The 26,073-nt window shown below is 49.3% G+C and overlaps 1 protein-coding gene across 2 annotated transcripts in view; it reads left to right on the top strand.

Moving 5' to 3' along the window:
• The first annotated feature begins 2,380 nt into the window (after positions 1–2,380).
• The window catches only part of LOC142574082 (uncharacterized), a 124,212-nt gene continuing 100,519 nt past the window's right edge, over positions 2,381–26,073 (top strand). For both annotated transcript variants that reach the window (XR_012826411.1, XM_075683252.1), the window contains exon 1: positions 2,381–2,630. Coding sequence is in view for 1 of the 2 variants with exons in the window: in XM_075683252.1 (XP_075539367.1) it covers positions 2,479–2,630 (152 nt within the window). In the remaining variant the exon portion in view is untranslated. The remainder of the gene's footprint in view (positions 2,631–26,073) is intronic.

The following is a 26,073-nucleotide window of genomic DNA, read 5'->3' as shown; positions in this document are numbered from 1 at the left end:
TAAATGCGGCAGCCGTGGCCGGGATTCGATCCCGCGACCTCGTGCTCAGCAGCCCAACACCATATATCCACTGCGCAATCACGGCGGGTACTTCTCTGTTATGCACCGAGTTTCGTTCGCATGGCTTTATACACGTACAGTCGGCGTCGAAAGCTTACGGGGTGCGAGATCCACGTAATAGCTGTACATTTCCTGAGCCTATAAACGCAGCTCAAATTTCATGTGCTGTATAGTGTACGGCGCCAAAATATAGATGTATACTGTTGCATGCAGCCGCAAGCTAAATCTGGGCGGAAATAAGTCTCGTCTTCGTGGAACCCGCCTCCCGCAAACTTTTGATGCTGATTCTACATGCCTCTGCTATGGGAAACAGTGAAAATTAGTGCATGGAGTAGTTCCGCCTAGAATATGCACTGGTTGCTCTTGTTTTTGACTTTTAATAAAATAATTTTATTTCTTTAAATTGCCTGGGACAGAGAGCACAATTTTAATTATTGTTCTGGATTGCTGGAATAGGCGGACATTACACGCACAATTAAATCTAAATGCACATTTCAATATTTAACGAAGCTTCATTATTAGGCTTTTAACTAATTACTTGACGGCACGTATAGCGCAATTTACAAATTCTAGCCGGTGAGCTTGTAAAGTTTATCCACTTGGAAAGAATTCTGAGGATGGTACCGGTTTCTAGATATGCGCCGTCAAGCATGCATGCCGCAAATTGCGCTGTTATACGTTCTACTTTCTTTTTTAACAAAATGCCTTTTCACGCACGTAGGCACAAAAATAACTGGCGCGCCAACATATTTCATCGCCCACGTTGGGGTTGCATATCTCGAAACTGCAGTGTCGTGCTGATAGTGCGTTCCAGATATATGCGCTTACTAATTGACCACATAAATTTCGTGTATTGCGATATGGACCGTAATGTAATTATTTAAAACCTAATTGGCAATATTTTTTGATGAACTGGATACGCCCTTCCATTTCTCGTGCAAACAGTCCAGCTCAAGGACTTGAATTCTGCTCTAACAATCATAAAGATTTTTTTTAGGATACATTCGGTATATTCTCTTAAGGAATTTTTTTGATCGTTCACTGATTTGCTATGCATTATCATTACTCGCATTCTCCCATATTTGTCCCTGCCGCGGTAACCAAATGACAGTAGTTTATCGTATTGAGGCGGTGCACAATTGCCGCGTGGCTATCTCCCTACCTCTCTTTATCGTGCAGGGTAGCTAACTTGAACTACTTCTGGTTAACCTTCCTGCCTTTCTATCCATCATTTTTCTCTCTCACTTCCTCTGATCGCAGAGCACTAGGTTAACGCTGATACCATCAGGCGTTCACATTCACGCATGCTTACGTGCGGACTGATAATTAAAATATACGAGACACGTAAAAAAGTGCGAAAATTATACCACCAACCTTGTAGCTTCAAACCAACCTCCTGCGGTTACAAGACAGTTCCGCTGTACAAACAAACGCATTTTGAATAATACTAAAAAAGTTCAGCAGTAAGGAATTTGTCGACAACCCTAAGTTAGCCTTCTGAATTGTATTATGTTCGGACTATCACCACATTGCAGATACGAAATCCAAGACCGACTGGACGCGACGAGGGTGCAGTAACACAATCCGTCGCCGGTTGGTGGAGCCACCATACGGCGCCTTGGCTCCTTCCCCAGTCTTCGAGAAACAACGAAGCGTTCAATTATACGAAGTCCGGGTTTCATCACCTTCGGATCGTTTTTTTTTTTCTTTCTGTCAGAACGCACGCGAAATTGCAGTAATCGCTTTTCGACAATGGCCTTGCGGCACCGCTAACGCGACCTGGCGTGCGCTGTACACAGTCGGTTTAATGTGTGCCAAGACCAATTACGGCTAAACCACGCCGCATAAATCTTTCCTTTCGCGCACGCTCACGGCCTGGTCAGTCTGCGCATTTCTCAATTACTATACAGGAAGCCAGGGGGAAGTCGGCGCCGCGTCACCATCGAGAAATCACGCAACGTATACGCAACGCGCTCGCGCCCAATGCCAGCCTCGGCTGAATCCGCGATCGTTCCATGCACCCGCAAGCCGAAAGCAGACGGCGCAAAACAACGCGTGCGCCCGAGGCGCAAGGTTCTCACTTGAGGCGCCAGGCGTCGCTGCCGTCGCTCTGACACCTGTGGCGACAAGTTTCGCCCCCGTTCGGGGAACTTTGGCAGAAAAGAATAGGGCAACGCCGCGAAGGCGAGACACCGCACTTGAAGGAGGGCAGCGCGATCGTCGAACAGAGAGAGAGGCAGATAGACGGAGTGCCATCTGGCGTAGCGGAGAGTCGTTAGCGCAGGCGCCCATTTTGCTTCCTCGGAGCAGGCCCCCTCCATCAAGTCTACCTGCGGGGCGTGCTGGCTCTGATGAAATTTCGGCTGCCCCAAGAGAGAGGGGCACCACCGGGAGTAGAGGTCTTTTTGTTCGCCCCTAATGGCAGAGGCGGGCGTGTGTTTGCTCAAGGGAAGCCCCCTGCGCGTAGTGCGCGTACGAGTCGTGCGAGTACGCCCTGCAATGTGGGCCGCGCGCGCCCGAGCAGACGTGCCTCACGGCTTCCCCTCCCTGTGGCTGCTTAGTACTGGAAGGTACGTATCTACACGCTGGCCGCTCCCGGGGCTGTCTGTCTTCTTAACCAGGTGTGCCGTCATTTCCGCCGTGAGAGAGGCGCCCGCGCCTGCATGTAAACAGGAAGTATGCGCAGTGACGAAGCTGTTTGTTTCCTTGAGAAGTACAAGGAGAGGAAACCTGTTGAGTGCGGAACGCACAGACCCCTCGTCAAGCATTTCAATAGTTTTCATTCTTCTTTCTTTTTTTTTTGCGTTTGTTTTTGTCTGCGCCGCTAATACCGTCGCTGTCTTCTAAATGAAAATGATGGGGTTCTGGGAATACAGGTTACTGAGTCGCCATTTATCCCAACTATCAAAAAGTGAGCTGCAGTAACTACGAAGTCTAAAAATAAAGGCGGGGAATAAATATAGCGGTTCAATAAAACACCAGGTAACTCAGACGCAGACTATATGCTTAGTAAGAGCATGATTTATCGGAGAAACGCTGTCGTGACGTTCATGAAATTTCATTTGTTTGGCCAGCAGCGGGTGAGAAAACGTCAAGTAAAATGGAAATGGTTTAGAAGAACTTGTTCTTCACATTTATCACTGCTCGCATCCTGCTGCAACATCGGCATATATTTCATGTGAAATACTCTAAATAGCTTCATGAATGCACTGAATACCCCCTACACAGGTAATTGGGAACACACACACACACACACACACACACACACACACACACACACACACACACACACACACACACACACACACACACACACACACACACACACACACACACACACACACACACACACACACACACACACACACACACACACACACACGCACACACACACACGCACACACACACACACACACACACACGCACACGCACACCCTGTAAACAGAGTGTACGAAATTCTTTCACAACCGATCTGCGAAGCTATTCGATCTCGTATGAACCCTGATTTTATAACCATAGAAGATAGCTCTTTATTTTTTTATCTTAGTCCGCCCTGTTCCCCTGCTTTGCAGAGTAGCACGCATGTGAATACTCAAACCTCTCTGCTTTTAAATGTGGAGCTCTCTCTCTCTCTCTCTCTCTCTCTCTCTCGAGCTGCAAAGCGTATAGTTAATAATGAAAAACAAAAAAGGCATGGCACGGGGGAGCATAGGCGGAAACAAATGAATGTGTGCAAAGGGTACAACGGTACAAAATAAACATGAAGCGTACCTGCAAATTGTATACAGCCCAAGCGCATTTGTTTATATGTGCTAATTTTTGTGCGATACGTTACAGGGGGGTTGTCACGGACGACTATCAGGTCATGTATCCAACGTGACTTTTACTGACTAGAGCATGTCTAGTTTAAAACGAGAACTAGGCCTATTTTACGAGTCACATATGCACTTCATACACAGGACATCCGTGTGTCACTGTATACGTCTAACGCCGTTGAGAAAGTTAGAATAAAAATGACTAATTTAACTCCGTTATATAAAACTCGAGAAATGTGCAGTGCTATCTGCAGATCTGTACGTTATACAAAAAGATCCGTTGGGCCGCAAGAAAATCGACATACGTATGGCGATGGCACAGTGGAGCAAGTTGTGTTGGTGAACCTGGGCATGCCACATGGTGAGCGGTTCGAATCTCGGGCCGCCGGACGATATTACAGCAAATATTGTTTTGCTCTATTCCTCGAGAGAGACGACGAACACGGGGGAAGCAATCCACGCGACTTCTCTTACGTAACAGCGCTGAATTCCTCACAACAGGGAGTTCTAAAATTAGCCTACCCAAAGATAGCACACGCTAACCTCCTTCCTTCCAAAGAACCCACAGATTAGGAAAAATAACACCCTTGAGGGCGGATTGGATGTCGAAGCACCCTTCGTGATCCCATACATTTGCTAAAAATTTCCACTATTGGTGTACTCATCAGAATGCACGCTTTCATTGAATTCAGAGTGCAAGAAGGGCGTTTTGTGCGAAACATACAGTTTACAGAATGTAATGGTGCTCGGGCACTTCAACATTTCAAGCAAGTAAAAAAGAGATAATGGTTTATTTTCCAGCAGCTCGCGCTGTTCCATTGTTCGAGCATGTCATGTGGTCACAGTATAGGCTATGAATGTCATCCTGCTATAGTACTTCATGTATACGTGGCATATAGGTCTCCGGTGGGGAAGTGGAGAGACAGAGCTGTTTCTTTAATTCCCTGCCCTGCATGTCTTTCCCTGTTTACCACTGGCATAATTTAAATTGTTTCAGCTCGGTGCTGTTTTGCAGATCAGCTGTCAAGCGTCAGCGAATCATAGCGCGTCAGCCAATCATAGTTCTTCAGGCGCTTGTTCTTTGTGGTGTAGCATAGGCTCCGGCACGATATCTTGCGCAGTAAGCCTTGTACTTTCTCATGCAGCATCAGTTGGAATAAACGTTTGCAGGTACATGCGGAACAGTCTACTACGGGTAAGAACACAACGTTTATTGCGGATATGCATCGCGCACCCCGTTCGCAGAGGGGGGGAGACAGAATTATCTTGTTCTGCTGTCTCCCTCCGGCCGTACAAATTTTACGGCTAGCATCGCTTGAATTGTTTGACCTTGGTGCTGCTTCATAGATAAACCGAAGAGCATGGCGTCAGCCTATAATAGCAGCTTCCGTCAGCGCGAACTCCTTAGGCTCTGTATTATTCCGTGTGTTATAGTGTCCGTGGAGTGGCCAAGTCGTAATGCTGTATACCGCAAGCGCTCGGCTTGGCTACGGCCACCTAAATGAAAACACGGTACCGCTGCACACGGACGTCGACAACGAAGGGACCCTTACAGCAACATTACAGTTGTTTTAATAGAAAGTAGACCTCTTTTCTAATGCAGTTTGAGTTTTTCGCGAATCCTTTACAGTGGGTATGCGCCGTCACTAAAGGAAAACCAACGAACGGACGAGCTAACAGCTACGGTGAAAAACTGCACTTTGCAGTGACTATAAAAGTCAGGTTCAGTTGTGTAGTAATACATCCACATTATTAGTGCTAGCGCGGACACAAAGGACATTCCTGTTTACTTCGCGTTTGTTTTTTCTTCTCCTGCATGCTCTGTGAGGTCGCGTTCTTAGCCGACCTATTAAGAGGCAGTAACCACACCGACATCATCGTGACCGCCGCTGTATACAGCAAATGTTCTGGCAGGAATGCAACCGGTGTCAGAACGAACCTATAGCACGCCTTTACAGCCCACTCCATTCTACTATACACGGGCACACGTACATTGTTTACCGGGATGACGGTGCCCTGCAAACGTTTCAGCTTGTTCCTTCCATCGCACTAAATTATCGACGTTTGCTTCTCACAGTGTATAGCATTTGCCGAGTGAGACCATCAGAGGAGTGTACTCATGCGTGTTCGGGTTGAGTCTAACGGTGGCAGTACAGCGTCAAAGGCGGTAGGTTCACGTAATTCCATCAAACAAAGAAAGAAAAAGGAAATTGGGGAGACACGCTCGTCGCGTGAACGGGCAGTCGAAGGTTGCTCGCCGCGGCGCGCGCGCGTGCGCGCTCGTCGAGCAGCAAAGATATCGGAGGAGGTGAAGGCAAACGGCGCGAGGGCAGAGACGCGGCCAGCAGCTGTCATTACGCGCACGGTGATGATAGGGCACGCAGCCTCCCGGAATACAGAGAGGGTGCCACCGTTTCGTCGCCCGTCCGTCCTTTCCGCTTTGGTCTGTATGTCCCGAACAAAACGCGCACGTATATGTACGATTGGCAAGAAAGTGAACCCCCCCTCCCCCTTTCCCAGCTCCTCCCTTGTTGCTTATAATCCTCGCGCACATACTTTCTTTTCTTTTTTTTTCTGCGCCCCAGCAGTTATACTTTACCCTGTATAGTATGTGCGCACGTGTGCGTGCGTGTTCGCGCACGAAGCAACGACGACGACGACGCATATCCGTTACGATTCGAGGGGTGGGGCTTCCGGGATGTCCAGCCTGTGGTTACCGCTAGTCACTGAGCCCCTGTAGCAGGCACCATCACCACTGCCAACTGCCATCGTAACACGCGGTCTCGGCAGACGCGCCGTGACACGCTTCTCCTCCTCCTTCAACTCTACGGACCCGCGAAATAAAAAAAATCTGAAAAAGAAAGAAGGATACGACGAAGGAGAAGACACGGAACGCTTTGCAGCACGGCACGGACAGCCTAATCGTACCGCCTCCGCAGTTGGTGTACATCGGCTGCAGCAGCAGCAAGCAGTAACGGCAGCTGCAACACACCTCGTCACCGCAGAAGGGCTTCGTTCGGGTCTGGCAGGGGCACTTGAGAAAAGTACCGGCTAGGCGCGGTTCCTAATTGCGTTTTGCGGAGGTTAGTCATGATTTCCCCATTCGCATGCGAGCACTTCGGAAATGCGCTCGCGTGAGGATTGGTTCGAACTTTGCCGTGTGTCTCCCCTGTGTATACATTTATACCGTCGGGCATCTTTCTCGTGCTTCGGGAAGGACTTTTGAACAGCTGCTCCGCTGTGGGCGCAGAAAATGCGCACGGAATGCTCGCGCGAAACGACGCGAATGGCAGTCGAAGGTGTTTTGTGCGTGCGTTCGCACGTGCGTGATCCACATGGTGGGAGTCGCTGGTGCGGTCGCCAAAATTACACGTACGTGGCTGCCGGGTACGGAGGACTCGCTGGGAGCGTGTGCTCTCGCGAGCTTCCACGAGCCGATGACGGTCGTGCGTGATGATTCCTGGCGCGCTGATGGTGATCGCACTATGGTCAAGCACACACGGTTCTCGTCGCGAATTACAAGGCTGAAACAATAGCGAAGTAGGAACGGGAACTAGCCTAGACATTAGAAAGAAAAAAAAAAGGTCGAGGGACTCCTAGATGTATGGTGAAACTCGGCGATTTGTCTGAGAAGCAAGAGAATGGGTCCGCAAGAAGGATAGTATGATACCATATGGGCATTGTGCGTCTTATACTAAAGACAGGAACAGCTATAGGAAAAAGAAACCTCATAGTAAGAATGTGCGATTCATTGCAGGTTTCTTTTCCAACCTGCGCGTCGCTTCACAAGCTGTAGAATTTGACGGCGCAAACAGCGCCATTTGTAGCCACTTAAATCCACTTTTTCTCACAGACATCTCATTGGCTTACATAATTCTCACAACGCTTTTTTTTTTTTTTTACGACGGCTCAGTGGCGCTATTAAAGAATCGTAAGGCAAAAGGATAGAAAGTTGGTCGAGTCTGTGTCACTTTGCGCTACAACCCAAGATCATATTAAAGGGGGTCACTGCAGCGCTTTTTGAGAACGGTAAGAGAACGTTCGCCAATTGCAGCCAATACTGAGGTGAACTTGCGAGCCACATATTATTACACTGCGGGCAGCCTAAAATCTCACACCAAATATCGCTCTCTCCCGCTATCTCTCTCCCGCGGCCCTCGAGGCTCCAGGCCTCTATCATGCCCCGCCTACGACGTGACAGACCTGCGCTACAACCCACAGATATAGATAGGGCAGTTGTTCATGGCCATGAGTTACTGCCGAGCGAAAGCTCTCCACACGCATACACACCGCTTCAATTCTTCAGGGGACGGCGATGAGGCCGCTGCTAAAAGGACACCAAGGAGAAACTCAAAATTACTTTACAGTCCGAGCAAGCTTATTATTTCTTTTCAAAGCTATATTTCGATTTATTTCTTGGCAAATGGCCGAAATCCCGGCGTCGTTACGTCGGTGTGACGTTATGGATTTCAAAATAGTTTTTCTATTTGGAGGTGCTGTGGCTAAGTCAAAGTTCTTGCGAAGCTTAAAACTGAAATTGAAATTGGTCTCTATTACGTGCCAAAATCGGCATCTAACTACCAGGCACGCTGTATATCGGGGGACTCTGGATTAATTTTGACTACCTGGGGCTCTCTAACGTGCACCTAAATTTAAGTACACGAGCGTTTTCTGTGCAAAGCGATATGCGTGAGGATGGTAGGATATCAGGTAAGTGACGAAGTGAACTGGTGTAGATCATGTGAAACAATTATCAGCTCGCGATATACGGCGGCAATATAAAAGCGTGTCCGAGACCTCCTTTGCTTTTAGTGACACGCTGATATTATAACGCTGATAACGCTTATACCGCGTTCTGGCGTCCTATCGTGACATCTTTGATTTTGACGGCCGCCCTCTAGGCCAAACGCCTGTCGTGACTCATTGAACCAACACTGGTGACGCTAACCCTATACGCCGGCATCCATATATCCATCATGTACGTCAAGTAATCCAGAACGAAGTCGACAAAATTATTACAAAAGACATCATCGAACCTTCGTTTAGCCCGTGGGCCTGCATGCCCTGCCGTTCTCGTCAAAAAGAAGGACGTCAGCTGGCACTCTGCCTTGGTTATCCGAGTTTAAACAAAGTAATCCATAAAGTCATCTACCTTCTGCCTCGCATCGATGACGCCCTCGACTGCCTTCATGTAGCCTAATATCTTTCGTCAAGCGACCTTTGGTCCGGCTATTGGCAGATTTCACGCGACCCTATAGAACACGAAAGAACTGCATTTATTACGTCAGATGGCCTGTAGTAACTCAAGGTCATGCCGTTCCGACTGTGTAATGCCCCAGCAACTTTGGAACGTGTGATCGACTCTTTGCTGCGGGGATATAAGTGGTCCATCTGTTTAGACGATGTCATTGTCTACTCGCCTACATTTGACAAACACCTCAGCCGTTTATCGACCGTTCTTGCCATCTTCTGCCGAGCTAATCTTTAGCTGAACTCTGCCAAGTGCCGTTTCGGGCGACGCCAAATAACTATGCTCGGTCACCTTGTCAGTGCTGCCGGTGTTCAACCAGACCCCGACAAGGTGCGAGCAGTGCAACAATTTCCCGTGCCGTACTCAGCTAAAGACGTCCGGAGTTTCGTAGGATTATCTTCCTACTTTCGTCGCTTTGTCCGAAACTTCGTGGACGTCGCCCGCGCTCTCACTGAACCCTTGAAGGAGGACGTTCCTTTCGTGTGGGGACCTAGGCAAGCAGCTTCGTCTTCCGCCCTCATACGTCTACTGACTACACCACCAATACTGGTCCACTTCGACCCCTTATCGCCTACAGAACTTCGCAACGATGCCAGTGGTCATGGAATCGTGGGCTGTCCTTGGCCAAAAACAGCACGGCTTAAGGAACTTGTCATCGCCTACGCCAGTCGCCTTCTTTTATCGTCCGAACGAAACTTTTCCATCACTAAACGCGAGTGCCTGGCTTTAGCGTGGACATTCACCAAATGTAGACCTTACTTGTTTGACCTCACTTTTTCTGTGATTACAGACCATTATGCCCTCTGCTGGCTCTCGTCGCTGAAGTATCCATCTGGATGTCTCGACCGCTTGGCGCAACGGCTCCAAGAATACTCCTTTGTTGTGCACTACAAATCTGCACGATTGCGCCAAGACGCAGATTGCTTGTCACGCCGCCCTGTCGATGCTTCCGACCTCATTGACCCTGATTCAGACGCCTGCGCACTGTCCATCCTTGCTTTGGATAATATCCCCACCGAATAGCGACTAGACGCTTCTTTACCGCTCCATCATCGACTTCTAAACACTCCATCACTAGACCATTCTGTTCGCCTGTTTGAGCTACACGACAACGTTCTGTATCGTCGTAATCTCAGCTGATGGTCCAAAGCTTCTGCGTGTCCTACCTCGCCATTTACCCTCCAGCCTTCTTCATCAGGTTCACGACGTAGCAACTACCGGTCACCTATAGGTGTCTCGCGTACATACGTCCGCACCCGACGTACGGTTATTCTGGCCCGGCATGTACCGTTCTGTGCGCCGGTATACGTCGCTGCTTGTGAACGCTGCCAACGCCGCAAGCGCCCTTCAGCGCTGCCTGCACGCCAGCTACAACCGATTGATATCCTTGCAGAGCCATCTTTCGGGGTCGGCCTTGACCTTCTAGGCCCCATTCCCTACGGCCATATAGGGAAATAAGTGGGTCGCGGTCGCCACAGATTACGGCACGCGCTTCGCAATCACCCAGGCATTGCCGACAAGCTGTTCCACAGACGTCGCTGATTTCTCCTCCACGACGTAATTCTACATCATGGCGCCCCTCGGCAGCTCATCACCGATCGCGGGAGGCACTGCATCTCATGAGTGGTAGATGACCTCCTTCATACCTGCTCCACTGAACATAAGCGCACCACCGCTTATCAACCACAGACGAATGGACTAACCGAGCGCCAGAACCGAACGCTAGGTAACTCGAATGCTGGCCATGCATGTTTCACCTCATCACCGTGACTGGGACAGCACGTCGCCATTTGTTACCTTCGTGTGCAATTCGTCATGGCATGACGCCGCTGCATATTGCCCGTTTTATTTACTGTTTGGCCGACATCCTGCATTGCCATTCGTGACTTTCCTTCCGTCGGCTCCTCACACGCCTAACGAATACGCCAGTGACATCGTTGGTCGAACCCGTGCAGCTCGTCAACTTGCCCACGATCGACTGTGTGCTTCGCAGGACTCATAAGAAAGCCCTTTACCACAGCCGACACAGAAGTGTGCACTTCATGCCTGGCTCTCTGGTCCTCCTATGGTCGCCATGCCTGCGCGTTGGCACATCAGAGAAGCTCCTCCCACGTTACACCACGCCCTACAAGGTACACTGCGTCAAGTCGCTGACGTCAATTACGAGATTGTACCCCTGGACCACGCTTCTTGGGCCTCCTCGCTACCAACTGATGATGTTCACGTTTTCCGGCTGAAGCCTTATGGCTCTTCTAGCTCCTCACCTTGGTAGCAGAGGGTGATGTTATACGGATGTTATATAGCGTTGGAGACGAGGATGAAGTCGCTTGCACGTGGGCCGGATCGGACATCTTCTCTTGCCATAGCTGTCTTTGTGAATATTTTGTAAATATATCCTTCGCCTACATCTCGCATCTGTCACAATATTAACGATTTGAACTTTGCGGTGCGATTATGTATACGGCTTCAAGTGCGTATAGACGGTCAGAAGAACAAACAAACGAGCTATCTTTTTGTTCTCATCGCCTCGAGGCGATCTCGTTTCTTCTGATATTGTCGCGTTGATATTTGAGCGTTTTCCTGGACGAGTAATATTCCGTTGATACAGAAAGCGTTTGTCTTGTTTTCTCTGTTCCGCTCGTTCGCTTGCACAACCATCATGCACAATGAATAACTAGGTACAGCGTTGTCTCCTTCACCCTTCCGACACGTGTCGTAGACGTTATATCACACTGAACCTTTTTTTAACACCCTCATAGGCGTATAAAGGGTGCTTGGTATTGTCCCAGGCTAATACCCTCACACGCAAGATGTAATATCAAATCATTGATGAGGACAAATGAAGTTTTCCTTTTTGGCTGCTTTTGTGGTAAGTAAACATGACGGCAACTGCGACAGGCGACACTAAAACTGCGCGAAATAAACTTCTATGCGTATCGTTGTCAAACTCCCGTGTCCCAAATTGCCGTACGCACCAGGAGGTCCGAACCATTGCACAGTTTTCAACTACCGTTTCTATCGACTCGCTGTTATATTAAAGAAAATTTTTATAGCCTTAATAGCAAGGGTGTCAGCCATGAAACAAACCAGCATATTTAAGGGTGTGAAGTTTCTTCAATCTACTGTAAAACGGATGTTCTCTGTTGTTGCTTTTATTTTCTGTAACTACGCTTGCAGGGACACTTTGGCGTAGTTCATGTTTCTTGTCGCACTTTCATCCATGCTCAGCATTGATCGACAAGACCACCGAGAAGTCGGAGGGTTCGGAGAAACCGCTGCAACTGTCCCGCGCCCCGCGGACTGTGAAAATTTGCGTTAGTCTTGTTAACTTCCACCGTGTAATACGACCGCTACATAGCTGTCGGCTGCGCGAGTATGTATATGGTCGCGGAAGTGTACTTCCTGTTCCGCGGCATCTCTCTCTCGTGCCTCGTGTCCTCTGTCACAACGCTGGTGTCGTACGATCTGTCACCCTTCCGGCCGCACCGCGGGTAAACGTATATATGTGCAGCTTGCAGCAGGAGTCGCCGCAAATGACCCCTATCCATGCAAGCTTCCGCGGGTCTTGGTGCGGATCCAATTAGCGAGGGGTCCCAAAGGGCACCGCGTGCGTACAAAGGAGAGCGCCGCCCAGCGGCTATACCTGGAACCACGGAGCCTCATCCATCTGGGAGAAGTTTCACGCTTGCCAAATGGGCAGCGCTACATGTGTTCCGACTGTCGGCGATTGGAGAGAGAACCTACAGCGGCACCGACAGCAAGCAGGAAGCGTAGTTGTGGAGCCCAAATTTGTGGCCAATTCGCTCTGATACAATGCCCGAATAAACTTAGTGATGCAAATGAGTATGCAGACACGCTAATCTGATCTAAAATAAGGCTAAAGTCATTGACTAGACGTAAAAAAGCAATCTACATTGACTGTTTCTTAATCGGAAACTGACCTGCATGAGACATTTGGTCGTGGTCGCCGTTGTCGTTGTTGGTGGTGTTTAAATGTGTATACATTTTTTTACCTTTTGCCGGAACAGTAATTCTTTATGAGAAATTAAAGTAAGAGGAGTCGCAATAATATAATTTTGCTATTCTCTTTCGGAAAACACCGTACAAGCCAAACGGATAGGAAGCAATATGGTACGTCCACCTCTTTGGCGGTCGCCAAAGTAAATTACGCAAGCGACTGATTACGGGCAGAGTTGATATTCAAGGGAAACACTCCAAGGCTGGGTTTCCATCGTCTATTCCAGTGTCTATTAAAACCCGTCAAGTCCCCTTGTGGAAACGCTGACGTTCCAGGCTCAGGCTTCCCATGTTCGTCCGCCTGTTGGCAATTTCAAATTTCCATCTTCACGTGAGCCCTTCGACCAATACAAAAAAAAAAATTTAGACTCGCAATCACACCTTCGGGAGCTGCTGCCACTCCGCTCACAAGCTGTTAAGCGATCTAGCTCTTTCTGACCATCAAGAAGTCCTCTTCTGGCGACAAAGTAGCTCACGCACACTCCTCGTTTTCGCGCTATAGGCCTAAGGAGGTTCAGGACAACCGCCCGTTGGGCAAAAGTATGCCATTGGGCACACAGAAAGACGCACTAAACGCGCACAAATTGGCACTCGTTTCTGTCTGCCTCTATAGGCTCGTTTACCGTTTCCTTTAGGTACGGTATACATATATACCGAATGTGGAGGCTCAGTTACGGTTGCAACCTTCAGCGGCTGCTCAAAACACGTCTCGTGGGAAGCGATCCGAGGCTTTTGAGACGTGTGGGATCGAAGCTGGGAGGGACGACTGCTGTTAAGTAGGCCGTGTCCCGATGACGGTGCTCTCTGCACACACACGTCGTCGTGTCTTGCTGCCGCCTCCATCGGCGCATCTTCGTGCAGGCCGAGCGTCGCGGACCACTCGGACGGCGGCGCCACTGCCAGCGGGGGCAAAGAGGGACCACCCGGAGAGTCGGATGTAGTTTGTAAAGGGGGCCGTTGCGGAATTCGCGCACCATTGCCCGCTTCCCTCGAAGAAAGACACCGCTTGCCGCCTGCACAGCGCATGCGCTCACTCTACGGGCACTAATGCTCCGTGACTCTTTGGTGGCCCGTAAGCTCGCGGGCGCTGACGAGCGACCCCGACCACCCCTCCACGGGGCGGGCAGCGGAAGCACGGCGAGAGAGATGTTTATTGCCCAGCGTGGGGAGCGAGAATCGAGAGCCGTGCGAGTGGTAATACGCGCACACGCGGTAGACATACATGTTTATACACCCTTACCGCCCGCTATTTCGTTAGCTTTTTTTTCTTCTTTCATGTATCTACTTACGTTGAGAAAACGAAATATGTTGAGAAATGGAGAAAACTGCCCGGCTTTACCTACTTTTTGGTCTCCCGACGGGGAGCTCTATTCGCTCTCCGAATGATCACTGCTGCTGGGAATTAAGGGGACAGGTCAAAGAATGTACTTTATTACCATATTTTTGCGATCAACGGTGGTCGAAGAAGGAATGACTCTGGAGCCAACGGCTATATACAGGAACATGTAATCGTCACAGCCCCCTCGATCGCTCCCTTATTGACGCTAGCTCCAGAGGCATCCCTTGTTCGACCATAAACTAACGCGACTACTGCCACTAAGAAATTTGTTCTTTCTTAGCCTTCCATAAAACTCTGCAGTGTAGCTTGTTCTTTGTGAGCGTGTATTTGTGTATGCATTAGTTTTACTTTTCGTTTGACCCTTTGATCTTGTGTGCAGTTTAGTATGTGCAGCAGATGGTCATGCTTTCTTGTGGTGGGTGTTGGGCAATTCGCAGTACATTGTCTGACATTCATGTATGGGCCCATGACGGGCCGTTAGTTAAAGAATTAGGACCCAGATAGTAATTACTGTATTTTACGTATAGGAAATTAACTAGTTGATTGACTGTCAATTACTTACAGACTACACCTTGCTGTGAGCCTCTGTCTCGCTTGGACTGTAATGGAACTGTGCTGAGGAGTTTCCGGTCATCTTTTTTTAATGCAGCAGATTGAATTAGTTGGAATAGACGTGCAGCGAAGCTTTGTGTGAGTGCATATTGAGAGTCGAAACACGAGTTTGTGTTTCTCTGGTTTTGTTTCTTTATCTTTTCACGTGCAGCGCCGCCGCTGCCGCAGATGCGCGGAGGCGAACGCCATCTGGTGATGGCGCAAGGAAAGCAACGGCGTCCTCCGCCGCATAAAGCGTCTAAACATGAGTTTGTGTTCCTCCGCACAGCCGCCGCGGCCACCGCAGATGCGTAAAACCCCTTAAACTTCGTAAAGTAGCGACAATCTCCTCTTCCGCCTTCACACCTCCTCGTTTCTCCTCTCTTTCGTGCTCCCTCCTCGACTGTGGCGGCGCCTACAATGCTCGCGCGTGGCAACGGCGCCAACATGCGATCCTCGCCGCTCCGTAGACGCTTCTCGAGCAACAATGGCGCTGATGCACGGCGCGAGGGCCCACGTGATGCTATTAGGCCAATAGCGACGCGGCGTCGGCCTCGGCCACAGCGCGCGAGGAGGAGGCGACATTCTTCAAAGCGTGGCACTACTTTACGAAGTTTAAGGGGCTTTACAGATGCGCGGAGGTGGGCGTCATCTGGTGGTGGTGCGAGGTACCCAGCGGCCGTGATGTTGCGCGCGTCTTCCGCTGTGATTGGTTGGATTATTGGGTTAGAGAACAGCCACGCAGCGCCCACGGTTAGGAAAACCCGGCAAGGTTCACCAAGAAAAGCTTCGCTTTTAACAAGGCCAGTGTTATTCGAACAAATACAGCATTACGGACACTGCAAATACGAAGCGGGGTTTCTTCCGATGGCGCCTCTTCTTCTTCTTCGTCTTCTTCTGCTTCGTCTTCTTCTTCTTCTTCTTCTTCTTCTTCTTCTTCTTCTTCTTCTTCTTCTTCTTATTATTATTATTATTATTATTATTATTATTATTATTATCCAGGTATAAAGTTCCTTGAAGAAGAACACACTACGGCAGAGGGCAAAGACAATATTATATTCGGCTTTCGTTTCAACAGAACCGCATGCTGGGCGGGCTGGCTACCCGTACATTTTGATACATTTGACCGCTTTCTACCGGGCTCCCAATCGGTTGGGAGCGATGTTGCGAACAGATTTTTAGCTTTTGCGTGTACCGTATTACCATTTACGGAGCATAAGAATGCAGGAGACGTAGAGCCAGCAGCACTAGTGGCGCCATCTCATGATGTTGAGCTGAACATAGAGAACATGCGCGACTAGTAGTGGAACAACGTGCTGCGTGCAACTCAGTTGCCGGTGAAAAGCCTTCGAGCGCAGCAGCATCATCCTGAAGGCATAGCGTATTCTGAAAATCTACTATGGGAACAACAGCAAACCCCCAAAATGAACGCAGATGTTTTTTTTTTTGATGCCTCGTAGTTACGCAAGCTGCCACAAGATGCCGCTAAGAGCGCTCCTGCTGATACTGCTACAGTCCATGTGTCTCCGGTGTTCCGGTGTACTGTAAACTGCAATACGCAAACGGACCCGCTATTTCATAGCTAGACGTCGGCGAGTACATTTCACAGTACGTCGTGACGCTGCGACGTGACAACTACGTGGGGAGAGGCTAAATTTTATAATATAAAACGTATTACAGTTTACGGCATGCCGATAAACCGGAAACACCTACTGCAGCAGCAGTGTTAGTAGCGCCATCTTGTGGCTACTTCTTTAACCATAAACCATTCAAACGTGTACGTCCTGGGGCATCATTTTCATTGCAGACGGGACAACAGATCTAAGTCGACTACACTCTATAACGACTGTCGCAATTTAGAGGCATCCGCACCAGCACTTGGGTAGAACGCGGTCGTTGGAATTAGATTTTCCTTGTCAGCGTCACAAAATGGCGCGGCGAGTGCTGCTCCGCACAGGCGGTGTTCGGGAATTTCGTAAATTTGAATTCGTTTACGGAACACTCTCTCATTCATACCGCGTACATTACGCGGCGTGGGGGGACTCCCTAGGTAGCCACGACGACGACGAAAATGCATTCTGCCTCTCTGACGTATTACAGAGCATATAACAAACCGACACGTGAACGCCCTCGAACTGATTGTGGAAAGCTGCTTACAAAGTGCCGTCCTATAGGACGATTTCAGCAACATGAGCATGCGCTGCCAACGAAGGCTGCTGCGAACAGCCAACTTCTGCGCCGATTGAATCGCGATGAAAACAATAGCCGCGTGCTGTTGTTCTTCCTCTCGCGTATAGACAGCAGCGGTTACAATCGGCCGCATCTCTTTCCTCCTCGACGGCGCCAAAGACAAATGATGCACGTGGCCCAGTCGGGTGACCAAAACAAGATATAAACGATGAGAACGAAGAAGAAATGCAAAGCAGAGGCGTCTCTTCGCGCCATGTCTTTCTTTTTCGCGCGAGGCTTCGATGCCCCAGCTCGCTTCCCGTCCAAACGCCGCAACTTCTTTTTTTTTTTTTTTTCCTTTCCGCTCTCAGCTCACGCTCGTCTCGCTGTCTGCGCAGCTGTGAAAAGCCGCACCGACGCCTCGACGCCTTCGCACGGCTTCATCCCCTCGCGCGTGCGGCAGCGCCCTCGACGTGTAGGCACCGCAAGGTGGGAAACGAGGTGGTGGCGGGAGTCGCCTGGCAGGAGGTGGGCGGCCGGGTGATAACGCGCGCGCGCGCACTTTCGTATGTGCGTACGCCACGCATGCGTGAGTGCCAGCGTTCTTCAATCGCATCCCGCGCGCTCCAGCCCGAAGCAGGTGCGATCGGCGGCGGCGTCGCGTTCGGCGCCTGTCCCCGCTGACAGGGTCATCTTTCACGGCCCCGTGAGACGATCCGTTGCGAGGAAATTGAAGCCTGACGGATGACTTCTTTCCATCAAAGACACACGCTCTTTTCTTATCCCCTCGGCTTCGCTCCTGGCGAGTGTATGTCTGCCTGTCTCTGGCGTTTGTCTTTCTCTTCTGCGAGTTTGTCCGCACCGTTGGGTGCGTGTAAAGGCAGCCAGACCTCTCTCCCGGAGGCAAGAGCGTGCGCAGTGCTTCGCGTTTATACCCGAGTCCTTTACGCTTCTTCTTGCTCTTGCTTCCTTCCTTTCTGTTTCTCCCAATCTGTCATTCACTTCAGCTGCGCGTCGAGATGGACTCCCGCGTGAGAGGAAGAAGAAGAAGAAGAAAAAAAGTCGGTTACGGACGTGCCGCTTCGTTGCACCGCAGCGAGGACGCATCCAGCGCCTCTCTCGCTGAGGTCGCCGCGTCTCTCTTAATAAGCTGCGAGAAAAGCGAGGCAAATGAGTCGAAATGCAGCGCGTTTCGGTCGGGGGACACTCGCTGAAGCGCGGGTGTGTGGCGGGGGTACTGTAATGCGAAGCATTCTTGTCGAGTTCAGCCCAGTCCTCTGTAAACGGCTACGTAGCCGGTATCCGCCTGTTTTCATGGGCCGATCCCGAAGATAGTGCAGTTGAAGAATGCGGGCCGATGTGCTCTTTAGGTCGCTGTGTATGTGCCACCGGCTACGTTCCACCAGGTACGTGTCCTTGAGGCCACTGGGTAGGCCTCACTGGGTTTGAGTCACTGTTTAAGTACCACTGTGTAGATGAACCTTTTTGGCGTTACCCGCCGTGGTGGCGTAGGGGCTCTGATGCTTCGCTGCTAAGCCCGAGGGCGCGGGATCGAATCCCGGCCGCGGTGGCCGCATCTCAATTGGGGCGAAATGCAAAAGCTCCCGTGTTGGGTGCACGCGAAAGAACCCCTGGTGGTCAAAACTAATCCGTAGTCCCACACTACGGCGTCCCCTCATAATCATATCGCTGTTTGGCACGTAAAACTTTCATTTTCAAAAAGAAAAATTTTCCTGTTTGACACCAACTCAGGTATGTGTCACTGGATAATTGCCGTTCTTCAGTGAACCTATTTGACGTCAATCTGGGTCACTGGGTATGACAACAACAACGAACACCTACGTAGTGACATACGCAAGGCTTCGAATTACGGATAGTGGCATCTACGCAGTGCTTCTCATTACGTAGATCTCAACTGGCGGTGGCTCTACGTAGAATTTCTTTGTCGAATATACAACACATGCCCATTTTTTAGAGAGCGACGCCTTATCTGGCTCTTCGCTGCCCCGTTCCTCGCTTTCAACTTTGGATGGACGGTTGTCCGGCCAGGAAACGTAGTATATCCCGGACGCTGTGCAATCAGAGGTGGTGACTTGACGGCCGATCTTGACAACAGTGTAGAATACGTGTCCTCACCAGGGATTCAATGTGGATTGCAACTCGGGCTGGAGGCAGTGCAACGCCGCCGCACTCTCACGTTTAACGAATGACCGCCGTATACAGAAATGCATCTTAACTTGAAGCCCATGCTTGACTTGATCTAAACGACGCCTCTCGTGAACGCATCATTGCAAACGCAACGAGCCTCTTGGGCACTTTCATGTCAGGCCTCATTGAGATCCAAGTCAAGCGTGGGCTTCAACTTAAGGTGCATTCCCGAATACGGCGGTTAGTGGGCCCAGCAGCATATATCTCAGAAGGTATACTGGGAACATATATCGCGTGACCTTGACATTCACCCGCAGATGGGTTCTGCCTAATTTCAAAATAAAATTATTCATAGTATAGAGGCCAAGACAGAACGTCAGGCACGATTGCAAAGACTGTAAGTATACTTCCTCGCGTAAGTTTTCGCCATGCAGACACGAACAAGCCTGTAGTCACCCTGCTTCTGTTTGAATCTGAGCCACGTTCCTTGCGTGGTCGCAAAATATGACTTTCATGCATAACTATAGCACTCAGTAGACACTTGACAGGGTAACGTGGTTGGAAATTGGTAGGAGAGGCCCTCGGAGTTCGAAACTCCGTGTGGAGGCACGTGGGCCACGTGGAAGAAGCACGGGATTCAAGGCGGTAACAGGCCGCTTGCCCGGCACAGAGCTGCATGGCAAAGTGCAGCTTCGGCGAGAATCGTACAACATACTGTAACAGGAAATTGCTTCGTTCGCGCACTCTCGACGACCTCGTTCACAGTTGTCATTAGCAGAATAATAATACCAATAAAAGGAAATGAATTCGAAGACGCAACAGAAGGGCACGGTCCTATAGCTTTCGACTACAACGAAATTTTTTTTCGTGCGAAGGATCATCTGCAGCGATGATCTCTATGCACGTAACAGCACAATCGCAAGACGTTGAGCTCAATAATAGACCTGGTTAGGCATCGAGTATTAACAGCGCGAAGAAAACCCAGTTATTTGTCTGGTCGAGTGTCTCGAGGGTGCACAACACATGTTTTCTCAATACTTTCTTCTACTAGCACACACTGCTTACACGATTTATCTCACGACTTCGTCTCTAACGTGGTTAGAGTCATGTGGCCGCTCCTCGGTGATTTCGAGCGCTGCCTCATTTCAGGGTACGATTTCACCGGAGTGCTCCCAGTCGAAGCCATGTGACTGCTCCTCGGTGATTTCGAGCGCTGTCTCATTTCAGGGTGCGATCTCATCGGAGCGCTCCCAGTTGAAGCTCGGAAAAACGGCTGCAACTGAACATAATGAGAGTGACGTGAATAAACACGTGATTTATAGTTTCGGAGCACTCCACGGAACACTCCGAGACGACCATTTGAAGGTGCCTTATGAGGTTATCTCCATAAATTGTGTCGGTCCGCGTGCACGAATGAACGCTCATAGCGGAGTGGATAAGTCGGATTTCTCAGAGCGTGGACAACGAAGCGCCACGGCGAACCGCAGCGCCCCTGCTGTGCCGTCGAGGATCTGCACACTATACGGCGGCGCTTCTATCGAGTGTTCCCCCTCCAGCGTGCACGCGAGTGAGATACGATGGGGAAAACGCAACAGCCGAGACGCCACCGATCACCACTCGCTCGACGAAAGTTAGCGCCAACCAACGCTAAACAAGAGGGCACACGGAAAGAAAAGGCGAAACACTGCAGACGCGCTTGCGTGCAGTATAGTCGAAATCTCCCGCCTCCCCTCTGTTTATCTCTCTATACACGCACGCATAGGCAGCTCTAGGACCAATTTCGCGTCAAGTCGGATAGCATATATATATATATATATATATATATATATATATATATATATATATATATATATATATATATATATATACACACGAAAGGAACCGTTCGACTAGTCGGCGGGGGCATCTGGCGAGCTTTCCTCGTCCTGGCGCGTGGTCACGGCACGGCGCAAGCACCGCGGAGGTATCTTCGACGCGCGAATCCCAGTGACATTGACGAGTGGGCAGCTGGTAACACGTATACGCCTTCCTCTTCGCTTCGATCTTTGACATCTCCTGTCTGGCAGTCAGCACGCGAAACGCGGATGGCGGAAAAAAAGAATGGGAATAGATATATAGCCCGCTGGTTCTCGCGTCCGGGAAATATGTATTGTTTTTTTTTTTTCTTCCGAGCAGCGCGGCCCCTCGGGAAGCACGCGAACCGAGGAAAACGCTGCGCGACGGGTGAGCAATCAAGCTGCCACCGTCGACGACTCTCTTTTTTCCCTCTCTCTTTCTCGTCGATGAGCAGCCAGAGGTGTGCCTACGCGCCACTCTGATAATTCCTTCGTTCGCGTATACAGTATATACGTATAGTCAGGTGAATATATGCCAGAGAAGATCTCGACGAAGGTTTTCTTTTCTTTTTTTTCCCCGCTCATCTGAATGCCGTAACTATATTCTGGCACAGCTTAACCTTCCGTACAGTTCTCCTTCCTTATTTACGCCATTTGACGTGAGCCACGACGTGTGCCCGTTGACAGATCAAGGTGCGGACCTCGTCTCGAAGACGAAAAAAAAAGGATTCGAGTCGTTTTCTTGCATACACGGAGGGTCTTCGCGAAGAGATGCCATCGTTGGACAAGGTAAAGAGCCGTTTATAGCTCTTTCTGCTACACAAGTATATGACGTATACTGCTAAATTGTCTCGCTGCAAACTTCCCCCGAGCTTGCTCCAGCTTCCAGGGCACACAGTGGAAGTCCGGCCATGTTCTTTCTACGGAATTTGAACTGTTTCACGCCTCGCAAAATCAAGCTGAAAATGAAGGAATCGCGCAACATAGCGAAATGGGCGTAGCCAGGGAAGGGGGGGGGGGCTTATGGGGCTTCAGCCCCACCCCCCCTCCGAAATTTTTTTGTGCTGTCATGCGCCGCCGACCAAAACAACCCCCGGGGCCGGAAATCATGCTCGATTTTGTCTAGAATGTCCTTTTGACCCTCGAAAAGACATTTTAGCACGAACATTGCGAACTTGCGATGGATTTCGCGGCAACGCCCACGCACCGGGAGTCGCATATCGTAATGTAAGGAGCCCCATCCTAGCGCAAAATCTCGGCACGGTCGCGGCATCTAGCGGAGGCCGTGGTATCTAGGGAGCGCTTGGATTTCAATTCTGAAGCTTTATGGGCATAATGTTCTCGCAAACTTTTGATGCGAAAGGTGCATTGACATTTCCAAAGTCGTGCTTTAGATTTTCAATTCCAAAATTTTGTCGGTTTAATGCTGTTATAAACATTTGACGACAAAGGTGCATTGACTTTTCTAAAGTCGTACATCGGACCATGCAACGAGACAAGCCAAATTAACACACTATGAGACAAGTTGACAAAGCACACAGCGAGGTCCGAAGAGACGAAGCATTTTGGTGGTTCATTAAATTGTCCCGTCATTTCTTTCTTTCACCTGCGCCAAAGAAACCATGTCACGGCATTGATGTCAGCAAAGGCAACTACGTCCTTCTTTATTTTTTTACTTTGGCTTTTAATGGCGAGCACACATTGAGCTTCAGTTTTCTTGTTCTCCTACCCGCGGGCTGCCAGAGCCAGCCAGAGCGCATGCGTTTTTCTCGTTTTGCCCCGACCAACGCTCGGCGCACTTCGGCGCGCGTTCGTTTTTCTCTGGCCGAATGGATTTTGGCCTGCAGAGTTTTGGACTCCTTCTGGCTAGCAGACGAGAAAAAGAAACAATGGTCGCTCGCCGCCATCACTGTGGCGACTCGATGTGTTGCAACGCGTTCGCTTGAGCGCAACCTCTCAAGAAAGCCTTGTCTCACCGGTGTAGGATACCGCGCATTATGAGTAAGGTTCTCTGCGGACCAGGCGTCTCACATTTTTTTCGATATTCCTTCGGTAGCCCGCTAGGTGTCCAAAGTAGGCATTCGATTGTAGCCAACATGCGAAATGTCGCATGGTGAAAGTTCGATTTTGTCACTTCTTCTTTTGCGGAAAGTAATGGGCCACGGTACGCTTCAATTGCCGCATATTCTTACTACATAAATGCGATAGCAATTATACGGACACTCCAGGCGCATTCGTGCCGTCGCCTTCATGTTCCGCATAAAGTCCAAGGGCGGTAACATCGTGACTACGCGCCGCATGCTGTATGTGCGAGTGAAAGGGTGTGGGTGGCATGGGTGAGCCGTTTAGTGAGCCGGCGGTGGTCGCTCATTGTTGTGTGCGCAAGGAAGAAAAGCGGGGAGCAAGCGCGCCGCCTTCCGTCGCACGCGATACATCAGATGGAGTGGAGGGAGGGGGGGGCGTGATCTGTTAATCTGTGGTTGCGCAACATGTTTATTTACGTTGTTTGACGCATCATATATAGTGGTTTTTTCTTAGATACGTAGATTTATCGGAGACGTATACGGATATTTAAAAATCTTGTTGCGAGGTTTTGTGTAAATGTGCAGGGAACTTTGTTTTCAGTGACACGTTTTTGCCCTTTATCAAGCCGTACCTTCGCATTTGTATATTCCATTGTATCTTCGAATTTCTAATGTACGAAGGCGAGTCAAATGAAAGTGAGCCAATTTTATTTGTCTTGACAGGGCGTAGCGTTCGACAAATCGTTTGCAGCATCTTTGGCAATGGCAACGCAGTTATTATTAATTTAGTAAAGCAATGAAGTGGGCTAGTTGGTGAACTAAAATAATTATTATTGTTATTATTGGAATTATTAATGTTTAATGTATTTGATCCCTCGACAGTTTCTATAAGGAGGGGGCCGAGCTGCAAAGTAAGCCCCCCCGCTCCCCCCTCCCCCCTCACCCCCCCGAACGAAATTTCTAGCTACGCCACTGATACGAGATTACTATTACTTTTCATGTAGTAAAGATGGGAAAGTATAGGCCCCGTTAGAACCAGACATTGCAAAATCTCAAATACAATACTCCGGCAAGACTAAATAATCAAAATAAAGCAAGCAGAAAAGCAGAAAGGCAAGCGCCACGCAAACTAGCACAAGCCACAAGCACGCAAATGGTGTCACTTCAGGTACAAGCGCCGGAAGCACGGTCCAATGAAGGAAAGGTCTTGCAGGTAGGCTCTCCAGTACAATGCACAGGCGGCAGTCATGAATCACGCAGGATAGCGCGAGTTCAAGCAGGTATATTCATGCATACATAACGTATTGTGCAATATCTATATATGTACATAACCTGATCGCGAAAAGCACAACTCCGCCATGGCAGCAAGACATTAGGGATGGTCGATTAATTTGCTTATTCGATTATCGGAAAATCATTCATTATCTTAGCCTTTAACAGATTAATCGCTTTTGATGCAGGGTTTTTCATAGATTAATTGATTAATCGGAATGTTTGCCGGGCATATTTAGAAAGGTTGAAACACAGTTATCTACATTTGTAGGTCCCTATTTTAATGTTTCATAGGTGGAACCGAGTTTGAAACACGAGTGCATAAACTTTTGATAAAGGATAATCTTAAATTTGTTAAAGACTAAATATACTTGGCAGTACTGGCTTATGAAAACATAAACAACATATGTCATAGATTGGGACTTGGCGCACAATTAAATAAGACACATGACACTAATGAATTTCTGTATAGTACAGTTAAATAAGAATTAAGAAAAGTGGCAAAAGTGAAAGGTGATATCCAACTGCAATATGCAATATATTGCAACATACACAGGGGAAAAGGAAAGCATTGGTTTGGGATGTTTAAACCACATGCTCTTTCCCACAGAACAAGAAATCTGTTCGCTCTCTGGGTTTCCACAGAGCGAAGAGATGTCAGTTGGCTGCGATGTTCGGGTGGAACCGGCGCCCCCTTTGAATAGCCACACAACCAACATGCGACAATAGAAGCCCCTACGCTACCGATTTGCTGGAGTCGACACGAATTATACAGCGCTATGTCGAAATACAGGCTCCAAACCAACGCGTCTGCTGTGCGACGTCCTTAGTGGACTGGGAATGGCACGACGATCGGCGACTGGGTTGCTATAGCATGCCTTGAATTGCGAGGACATTTCAAGCCTCCGGCGGCATGGTGGCGTGTCCGGTGTGGGGTGGGGGAAGAGAGGGGAAGTGCTCGACACAGCATCACTAGGGACTCGCAAAAACAGTCGCTCTACCACAGTCGCGCAGTCACTGCTCGTGTGCCGCCATTACAGTATGATTTCGAAACTTTCGCGCCACTCCTGTCGAACTCGCGAAAGTGATTGATCGAACGGGCGTAAAAGATTGAGTCTACTTAATGAAAGGTGGACATGGATAAGATTCGTCGTTTTGCGGAGTACATTCAATCGGTTAATCAATGGACCATTCATCGATGTTACCAGCCCTACAAGACTTAATGTCTTGTAGGGTGCGCAACAGCGATGAAGAGAACTGCCCAGGGCAGACACATCAGGTAGCCGCACATAGGCAGCACTTTGCGCACTGTAAAAACATTGTACAAGCACTTCGCTTGGACAGTGCGAGGGGACGTCTGTGAGGGGATGCTCAAACGGTCACGCAGGCGAATCCGCTGCTGCTCGTATTGAGAGAATTCTATGATAATATCATCCACTGAAGCGTCATGGTTGTGTCAGAAATCGCAATCTCGGGACGCTCTTATTTTGAACGTCCCCATTTTGTTTACACGTTTATAGCCACGATGGCCTCAGTAGTCGTGCAGTTATGC

This window comes from Dermacentor variabilis, chromosome 3 (genome assembly GCF_050947875.1).
Source record: "Dermacentor variabilis isolate Ectoservices chromosome 3, ASM5094787v1, whole genome shotgun sequence".
NCBI lineage: Eukaryota > Metazoa > Arthropoda > Arachnida > Ixodida > Ixodidae > Dermacentor > Dermacentor variabilis.
This window is presented reverse-complemented; position numbering and strand designations above follow the sequence as displayed.